At 46.4% G+C, this 10,423-nt stretch overlaps 1 protein-coding gene across 2 annotated transcripts in view; it reads left to right on the top strand.

Annotated features, from left to right (window-relative positions):
* Positions 1 to 1,773: 1,773 nt before the first annotated feature.
* Positions 1,774 to 10,423, top strand: part of SOS1 (SOS Ras/Rac guanine nucleotide exchange factor 1) — a 92,954-nt gene continuing 84,304 nt past the window's right edge. For both annotated transcript variants that reach the window (XM_084901477.1, XM_084901476.1), the window contains exon 1: positions 1,774 to 2,426. In XM_084901477.1, coding sequence (XP_084757603.1) covers positions 2,340 to 2,426 — 87 coding nt within the window. In that variant the 5' untranslated portion in view covers positions 1,774 to 2,339. The remainder of the gene's footprint in view (positions 2,427 to 10,423) is intronic.

The following is a 10,423-nucleotide window of genomic DNA, read 5'->3' as shown; positions in this document are numbered from 1 at the left end:
GGAGTGCATGTTCGGTGTGGTCTCTCTCTCTGTGTGTGTGTGTGTGTGTGTGTGTGTGTTACATGCACACTCCCAAAGATGGTCCGTTTCCTGGGACAACTGCCTAGATAGTCTTCCTGGAAGTTTCCTACATTCAATTTGCATTCGTTCAAAATTATGGGGTGAAGCTGTTTCGGGTGGATATTTTTTGAGCACTTACTTTCCAGCGATAGCTCTCGCTTAAAATGATCCGTTGCCTCCTATAAACCTGTCGTGTCTGTTTTTCTCTCCTGCCTATGCAGTTGTGTCTGCCTGGAATGCCCATAAATAGTTTTTGTTTTTTCTTCTTCAATCCCACCCGAAACAGCCAAGTACTGGAGATTCTGGGGCTGCAAATAAGAAATTAGAGTGATTACAAAAGAATGTTGATCTATTCGAGCTTGCATTATAGTAAACCAACGACTAAAAATTAACGGGAGCGTGATTTATGCTGGCAAGGAAAAGAAACAGGCCACGGCTTACGGTGGGAATAGGTGGGAGCCGCTTAGGGTTGTCAGAGAAAGCCTCTGGGAGGTGGTGGCGATGATAACCAGCCGAGCGAACCTTTGGGAGCAGAGAGCAGAGCGAGTTCCAGGCTGGGGGGAGAACAAAGCCCTGGAGGCAGAGAAGAGGTTGGTGTCTGCTGGGAATAGAAGGCCAGTGTAACTGGCGTGTGCGGAGCCAAGATTTAAAAATGTGAGAAGGAAAAAAAAAAAAAAAAAAAAAAAAAAGCTAAGAATGCAAACAGGAGCCACACGCAGGCTTAGTGAGCCATGGTCCGAAGTCTGAAAGGAATAGTGGGAAACCAAGGAGTGATTTGGGTCAGGAGCTTGACCTTAAATTCAGTTGCTTAGACTCACGCAAACATATCCTACACCTTTCCCATCACAGTCCTTTAGATAGCTGCAGATGGCTGAAGGTGCAGGAACACTATAGATAATGCTCCTTTTAGCATTCCACAAACTTCCACGAAGTGCCTGTTCTGTGCAGAGCTCAATGCGAGGAGGGACCTGCCTTCCAGGAGCTGGTCACTTCGGTGGAAGAGAAATCCTAGATGAAAACCCACCAGCGAAGTGGTGCGGGGCTGGGGAGCTAGCTGCAGGCGAGGTCTCCGTTTGCACCGGAGTCCAGTGGTGATTGGAGGCCAGTGGTGATTGGAGTTCATCGTGTGAAGTGGGTTTGAAAGAGGAACATAGTGAATTTTACACACACACACACACACACACACACACACACACACGTCCACGTTTGATTCTGCGATGATGTGCAAAGGCCGATTGGAAACACTGCGATCGCTTCTATTATTCTCTCACAAATCCCGAGCAAGTTTTCCTGAGAAAGCCAGCTATCTTTTGTCCAGTCTGTTGACTAGGCTCTGGGGCAGTCGTCCTTATCTAGCTCCGTGTGTTCGGGAGCAAAGTACACACACACACACACACGCACGCACACACACGCACACACGCACACACATGCACACACACCCCTTTCCGACAAGAAAGGCACCGGGACTGCACGAGAAGGGGTGGGCTCCTCCGCGGCCCACGCACACCCTGGGCGCCGCTCCACCCTCCCTTCCCTGCCCCCACCCCGCAGGGCCCACTCGGCCCGGGGTGCGACCTCTCCGACCCCCTCGCCTCCCCCTGCAGCCCCGGGGCGCCTCCCCCCTCTCCCCCCGCCCCGCCCCCCGCGGGAGCCGGAAAACCCGGAGCGAACCGGCCCTGCCCCGCGGCGCATGCGCAGCGGCGCGCGGTCCGCTCGCTAGTAGGAAGCTCCAGCGCTGCACCGGCGGCGGCGGCACCTCCTCGGGCGGCCGATCCCCCGCCGCGACCTCGGGCCTCTCCCTTCCCCCGCCAGACCCACCCCGGCCCCGCTCCGCGCCTCCCGGGTCGCTCCGGTCCCGCGGCCGGGGACTGCCGCCGAGCGGGCGCCGCGGCCGGAGCGCCCCTCCACACGCCCTCCCCCAGCCGCCGGCTCCTCGGCGGGGCCAGGCCGGGCCGGAGCGCAGCGGCCCCGCCGGGCGGGCGGGCGGCGCAGGGGAGCCCGGCCCGGGGCGGTGGTGCGGGATGCCGCCGCCGCCGCCTCCGGGCTGCCCAGGCTCTCGGCGGCGGGTCCCCGTGTCGGGTGGGCGGCCGGGCGCGGGCCTCGCCCCTCAGCCGGGTCTCCGGGGCTAGGCGGGCCGCGAGGGGGCCGGGCCGGCCGTCCGTCCGTCCGTCGGTCCGGCGGGGCCGCGGCCCTGCTCGCTCCGCGCTTCGAGCTCGCCCTCCCGGGCCCGGCCGCCGCCGCCGCCGCCCCCTGCCCGCCCCGAGGCGCCCGGGGCCACCATGCAGGCGCCGCCGCTGCCCTACGACTTCTTCAGCGACGAGAACGCGCCCAAGTGGCGGGGGCTGCTGGTGCCGGCGCTGAAGAAGGTGAGCGCGGCGGGGAGGCGGGCGCGGGGCCGGCTCCCTCTTTCTCCCCCGGTCTCGCCGCCTCGGTGCACCGAGCGGTTCCCCCCCTCTCGGCGGTGACATTCGCCCCGTGTGTGGCGAGGCCGCGGGCAGGCGGGGGGAGTGTGTCCCGATCAGACAAACCGCTGACAGGTCCGTGCCCTCCCCCGGCCGCCGCGGCCCGGGCTCAGCGGAGGTCAGAGCAGGCCGCGCCGCCGCCGCCGCCCCGGTCTCCGCCCCGGAGCTGCGGGCCGCGGGCCTCGGCGTGCAGGGGGCCAGGCTGCCCGCGGTAGGGGGCTCGGCAGTGCTGGCCCGCACGCTCGCTCCGTGCAGTGGCAGAGCTCGCCTGCCAGCAGCCACAGGGCCTGCGGTGCTCTCCCCCTCTGCGATCCCTCTTCCTTGTCCAGGGCTCCCTCCCTCCGCTCAGGGGAGCAGGGGCCGGGGCACGGGCCGCTCTTGGCTTCCTAACGAATCTTGGTGCTGCTATCATTTGGTTTTGTGGATTAGAAATGTGAACCATCTTGGTTACTTTCCTTTGGTTTTGTGGATTAGCAATGTGAACCGTGTGTGTGTGTGTGTGTGTGTGTATGTGTGTGCGCGCGTGCAAGGGTGCCACATTGTTATCTGAAGTTACAACACGGTCTGTACTTTTAAAAACGTCTTAGGGAATGTGGCTACATTTTGTTGTGGCTGCTGCTGCATTTTTTAAAGCGTCTAAAAGCAACATCCAACACATTGAGACCTCAGGAGCCGGTTTGAATGGACATGAACTTTTCTGGTTTGTTTTCCTTCTGCCTTTCCTATAAACACAGGGATTGTTTTACTCCTTTAATCCTGTTTCTAAGTCCCGACGTCTTGTTGCTCATACAGGGTTTCATCTTTTCTAGTGGGAAAATTTTTTTTACTCCTACTGAGCTTTGAGATTATGGGTAATATACCTTTTGTGCTAAATGCTTATCCTTTCACAAAAACGGTGTCTTTAAAAAAACGGTGTCTTTCAAAAAAAAAAAAAAGGTGTCTGGTATTCCTCTGAGGCCACCAACTTTTACTTTCCCTTTTGCCCTGTTCTCCTCCCCCCTGTTGGTGTCTCACTGAGGAGACTATTTGGTTTGTTTCGCGGTTTTACTCATATATCTCAGATATAAGTGACTGATTTTCCCCCTCAGGTGTCTGACTAGTTGCAGACATCTCTGTGATAATTGTTTTCCAAGAAAACCAAGGAGATGCAGTGTGCCTTGTGTTCTTTATTCATTAGGAATCCCATCAGGCTCCCCCTCTATTTACTTTTGCTTTACCTGCAGCTGGCATCCCTTTTCCTTAAAAGGCTAATATGCAAATTTCCCCCAGGAGAGTTCAATAGGGAGACCAGGAGTTTGATATCTGGCTATGATGTATGCTGGACACCCCCCCCCCCCCCCCCCCCCCCCCCCCCCCCCGTTAGTGCAGGACATGGTGGTGATGGGGGCACGCAGTGGCAGGGGGCTGCTTGAGGGAGCCAGGGAAGGAGGAGGTAGGGAGCCAGGGAACCTGGGAACCTGATGGACCCTGATCGCTGGCCAGGCCTAGTGACCCTACCCGTGCATAAATTTTGTGCACTGTCTAGTCTTAGCTCATAATAAAAGGTGAAAAAGAAGTCTCAGTGATGCTAGAGCTGATTGGTATCCTGACCAAGGTGGGGAGGAGACAGAAAAATTGTTAAGAATATACAAAAGAACTCATAAGACACCTTCAGTTTGGGGCTATTTTGTCTAGTGCAAGCAATGCCAACCCCGGGGGAACCACCAAGATCCCCTCTCAGTGGAGGGGCCTAGGAAGTAGTGAGAAGAGCATTGCAGACGTTGGCAGACCAGGTCTGACTCCTGCACACTGGTGGCCCTTGCTGAAATCTGTCCACAGACGCATTTTGTTTGACTGGCACCGTGTTATTTTAATTTCAATGCAATTAGTTGCCAGTATTTTAAAATGGGACATATTACATAAAACCTGACTTTTGAGCTTTCCTTGAAGAATAGGAAGCTCTCCCCGCATTGGGCCCGCATTCAGCAAGGCAGTCAAACTGCTGGAGCTGCCCTTTTTAGACATAGCATGTGGTGTTTCCCACTTACCACAGTCCTCACCATCTCTGCTCATTGACATTAACCAACTTTGGAAGCAGATACTCTTAAATGACAGTGGAAGTGATGGGAGAGGTTGGAAGTGTACACAATCTAGCTGACATGTAAGTTTCTTCCAATTCTTACTTAATTTCTTATCCACTAATGACGATACTAAGCCAACTAAGGCGAGGTTGAAAATATATTTTATATGTGGATAAGCTCTTGGTGCCTCAAAACCTACATTTTCACCTGCCTGCAAGACATTTCATGTGGCTATCTCCGTGTCTTGAACTCTTCCTTTAGACTTCCTGCACTGCTGCAGATGCACCCAACTTGTGTTATCTCACCTGAGGCTCTTTGGACACACTGTTCTTTTCACCTGGACTACTCTTTGCCTGGCCTAACATTACTCATCCTTCTGGACTAATTTAACCTCAGAACTTTTCTCAAATCTTCAGTGCTGAGTTGGAAAATCTTTAGCCTAGCACTTAACAATGAATTTTAAGTTTCTATATAATGGTTCCCCCTGCCCTGTTCCTCCTCAACTATATTGGTGGGGCCTTGAGAACAGGGATAATGCGTGTGTGTGTGTGTGTGTGTGTGTGTGTGTGTGTGTGTTCCTGACTGAGGATATGTTTATTGAGAGAGAGACAGAGAGAAAGAGAAACATTAATGTGAAAAAGAAACATTGATCAGTTGCCTCCGGTATTTGTCTGCAACCTAGTATGTGCCCTGACCAGTAATTGAACCCACAACCTTTTTGGTGTATGGGACGACACTTCAAAACAACTGAGCCACCCAGCTAGGGTGAAAATAGGGATGATATTCTAATCTTCATTTTATCCTCCATCCTTGCAGTACCTGACATCTTGTAGGCACTTAAATTTGAATGAATGGGTGTCAGAATACTCAAACTAAAATCATCACCTACATCTCTTCCTACAATTAAAAAAATATTATTCCTGTTTAATGGCTTTTATGTGAATGGTTCAAAACTTTGGAGTCATCTTTGAGTTCTCTCTTTGCATTATTGCCCACACCCAGGCACAGAACCTTTGACATGTTCTTCTAATCTATTCCCTCTTATTCCTAATGCGCTGAGTTTCCTTTCCCATGTTACTGGGACAGTCTCTTAACTGAATTCACAGCTCCTCACTTCACCTTTATCCACTCGTCAAATTTCAGAAGTTAACAGTACACTTGTGAATGTGTCATCCTCGTGTTCAGAATTGTTGATGTCTTTTGAGGCCATAGGATGAAGTGCACATTCTTTAGCATGGAATTGATGGTGTCGATGATCTGGCTTCATCCTGCTTTTGTGACTGGATTGCCTACTGTAATATTTTTATTCTTTATGCTTCAGCCAGTCTGGACTTCTTCTTTTTTTTGAATATGCCCAGAATGTCTTGCCAGTTAAGTTCTATCTTCTTTATTCCATAAATATATGCCTACTACAGACCAAGTATTACCCTCAGCTTAGTGCTGAGGATAAAAAGGTAAATGACATCATCCAAAGAATGATAGGAAGTGTCAGAGGGTGACTGATAAGGAAACTGGTGTATAGAGAATGTTTTGTATGTTAAGCTGTGGAGTTTGAATTTTATCTTGAGGGGATAGAAGTATAGACATTTTAATAGGGGAGTGACATCAGAATTGAATTTTAGAAAATTCATTTTGGCCATAAAGTGAGATGTGATGATGAATTTTGTTTGAGATGTTTAAAAGGCAGAGTTGACAGGACCTGGTAACTCACTGAGCGATTGGGGGAAGTAGCAAGAGAGCATAAATTCTTAAGCTTTTGGTTTGAGAGCCGTTAGTCAGGATAGAGAATGTAAGAGGAAAACCTGTCGGGTGGAGAGAACAGCATACTAAGATGAGTTGTGGACATCTTGATTTAGACGTCCTTTTGGGTTATCCAGGTGGACTCGTCCAGCTGGGAGTAGGTTGTTGGTACCTGGCAAATCTTATTTGGAACTTATGGTTATACACATAAAGCCGTAAGAACAGATGAAGCCTGAATCCATACAAAGGCTTACATATTAATGTTCAAGGCAGCTCTGTTCAGCAAAAAATAAAAGTAAATTTTAAAAAATGAAAACAACCAAAATGTTTATCAACAGATGAATGAATATACAAGTTGTGGTATAGCCATATATTAGAATACTGCTCAGCAATAGAATGAAGTATTGATACACATGACAATGTGGCTGAAATTCAAAATAAGCTGAATGAAAGAAGCCAGACTAAAAGAGTATATACCATATTAATTCTATTTATATAAAAATTCTAGAAAATGCAAACTAATCTACAAGGACAAAAAGCATGTCAGTAGTTGTTTTAGAAGGGAAGCTTTTATGCTCATTTGTCTCCATTGTGCCTAGTTTCAGGGGTATGTACATATGTTAAAATTTAACAGTGTACAGGTCACATATATGCAATTAATTGTATGTCATTTGTTCCTCAAATAAGGTGCTACAAAAAGTAGATGAGGCCACCCACTGAAAATGATTAGAAGTAAGAGTGAAATAGGGCTGGCATTAGAACTGGGGGAAAAGAGTATGCTAGGATGTGTAGGGGGAGAGCAGAGGGAAAGCAGTGAGTAAGAGAGATTAAGAAGGAACGACCCTAGTGTGTCTGAAAAGCGGAGAAAGGCGTTTCAAGAAGAGTCATAAATGTATCAGGCTAAAGGAGGTACCTGAAAACGATTAGATTTCACAGCTGGAGGGTCACTTATTCCTAGTAGTTTCAGTGTGAGAGGAGAAGATGGAAGAGCATGGAAAAAGAGTAACAAGGACAGAGCTATTTCTGTGGCAAGAGGATTCAAGGTTGGGAAAGACCTGTGCTTTTATTTGAAGAAGAGAGAAACTGTCTTTGGGGAAGGAGCGGAGAGAGAATGCTGGTGAAATACTGAACAAGGAGATGAGCTCAGGAACACAAGCATGGAATTTGCTTTGAACTATTTGCTGTACTATTTTAAGTGCCTTACATATGTTCTCTGATTCTCACGGGATACTGTTATTGCCTCCGTTTTACAGCAGAGGAAACTGAGGTTTGGAAAGGGTAATTTTGTTAGAGTCTGCATTTTTAAACACTGTTATGTATGCTACCTCTGGCAAGGGTGATGACATCCCTTCTTCTGAAATGGGGGGGAAAGAGATGAAGATGGTTTTGTAGGTTGAAAAGCAGGGAGTTCATGCCAGGTAGCTTCTGTTTTCATAAAATGAAAGGCAAGATTTTTTACATAGAGTGAAGAAAGAGAAATGAGTAAGGAGTTTAAGCATGATGAAATTTTGGAATTGCTGCTCTGGAATATGCAGAAGGAGCCAGCAGTGAGTTCGGAAGGAATTGCTGAGTGGTGTGGAGTGTGGAGACGATAAATTAGTTGATAGCTGTGAGATTTTCCGCCAGCAACACTCATTAGTTAATGGGTTGAGGGGCGATAGTTGGTTGCAGATGACTGCAATAGGGATTAAGAAGATAGGGATATTTCAGGTGATAGAGAGGAAATAAAGCTACTAGAGAAGTAATAAAGGTGTAAATGGGGGCTCCATGGATTAAAAAGCTTGATAAATTGGAAGAGAAAGGTGATGGGTGCAGATAGGGGAACACGGTTAGAATGATGATTATTTGAGTTTTAATCCAGAGGTGAAGGAGATTAGCTAATTAGAAGCTCTGAAGTTAGTGAATTGAATGATGAGTTGCATACATGGGTGATGACGAAATCCACAAGGATTAGGTGTGTATTGCAGTGCAGAGGGAGACTGTGTGCCAGCAGTAGCAGGTAGGTCTAGATATCACAGCAGTGAGGATGCTTTAGCCAAATAATAATGAAAGTGGCAGCTACTCACAACTCCCATAATGCATTTTTTATTATAGCTATAGATGGAATAGGAAAAAGGTGTACTTCATCTTAAAATACTTTTGTCTTGTGACCAAGTTTTTTACCCAACATTTTATTATGAAAAATTTAAATATTCAGAAAAGTTGAAATAATTGTAAATACTCATATACCCATCTTATAGATTCCGTAATTTACATTTTACTGTTTGTCATTAGTCGGACATCCCTCGAGGGATCCTGGACTGCGAAAGGTTGCAGGCTGGGATGAGGGACCCCCCCCTCAAGTGCATGAATTTCGTGCACCAGGCCTCTAGTATAGATAGAATCATGCATCATATATTTTTTGGTAAAACTTTTGAGGCTGTGTTTATTAAGAATTCAGTTCTTTTTCTATCATATAAATGTGTTCATTTTTCAAGTAGATGGTTACCTGGGAAGTTTCCAGCTTGGGACTGTTAAGAATAAAGCTGCCTGGAATATTCTTATATCAGTATTTTTCTTTTTGTAGACAAGTGTTTTAATTTCTTTTGGGTAAATACTAGGAGAAATGTCCCAAAGAGTAGGTGTCTGTTTAGTTTTATAAGAAACTTCCAAATTTTTTCTCAAAGTGGTTATACCCATTTTGCATTCCTACCAATAGTGTATGAGAGTTCCAGTTGCTCGACATCCTTGCCAATATTTAATGTTATTAGTCTTTAATTTTAGTTGTTGTGATGGGTATGTAGTGGTATCTTACTGTGATTTTAGTTTCCATTATCTTGATGACTAATGACACATTGAACACTTAACTCTTGTTCTTACTGGTTCTGAGCATTTGTATATCTTCCTTTGGGCAGTATCTGTGTAAATCTGTTGCCCATTTAAAAAATTGAGTTATTTTCCTTTTTAGTATTTAGTTGTAAGAGTATTTAGTATTGAGTTATAGTCGACACCGGTTTGGCTCAGTGGATAGAGCCTTGGCCTGCGGACTGAAGGGTCCCAGGTTCTATTCCGGTCAAGGGCATGCACCTTGGTTGCAGGCACATCCCCAGTAGGGGTGTGCAGGACGCAGCTGACTGGTGTTCCTCTCTCATCGATGTTTCTAACTATCCCTCTCTCTTCCTCTCTGTAAAAAAGTCAATAAAATATATTTAAAAATTTTTTTTTTAAATTCTCACCTAGGATATGCTTTCAGAGAGAAAGGGCAGGGGGTAGAGAGGGAGAGAGAAACAATGATGTGAGAGAGAAACATCAATTGGTTGCCTTCCATACATTCCCCAACTGGCGATCAAACCCACAGTGCAGCTATTTGCCCTGACCAGGAATAGAATTGGCAACCTTTCAGTGTACAGAATGACACTCAACCAACTGAGACACTCTGTCCGGGCAGCTCATTTTCCTAATGACATTTTTCTTTGATGAGCAGAAGTTTTTAATATTGATCAAATTTATCATCCTTTTTTCTTTTAAGGTTATTGCTCTCTGAGTCCAAGAAACCCCTTGCCTGCCACCAGGTTATGAAGATAATCTCCTAATGCTGTTTTCTAAAAGCTTTATAGTTTTATCTTACATAATCCCTCCATTTCAAATTAATTATTGTGTATAATATGATGTAGAAATTGAGATTTATTTTGTTAATGCTGATATGTAGTTACTTTGGAATTATTTATTGATGAGGCTTTCCTTTCCTTTTTGATTGTATTGATGTTTTTGTGAAAATTAAGAAACTCTATATAAGGTTTTATTTATGTAAATATATATTGAAATGTGTTGTTCCATTCTATCCCACTGATCTATTTATTTATCTTTACTCTAGTACACCACTATTGATTACTGTAGATTTTAGTAAATCTTAAAGGTAGGTAGCATAAGTATTCCAATTTTGTTCTTATTTTATTTTTATTTTTAAAATATATTTTACTGATTTTCACAGAGAGGAAGGGAGAGGGATAGAGAACTAGAAACATGGATGAGAGAGAAACATCGACCAGCTGCCTCCTGCATATCCCCTACTGGGCATGTGCCTGCAACCAAGGTACATGCCCTTAACTGGAATCGAACCTG

The sequence above is a fragment of the Pipistrellus hanaki genome (assembly GCF_964339955.1).
Source record: "Pipistrellus hanaki genome assembly, chromosome: 12".
NCBI lineage: Eukaryota > Metazoa > Chordata > Mammalia > Chiroptera > Vespertilionidae > Pipistrellus > Pipistrellus hanaki.
Note: the sequence above shows the minus strand (reverse complement) of the source record. Positions and strands in the feature narration are given on the sequence as shown.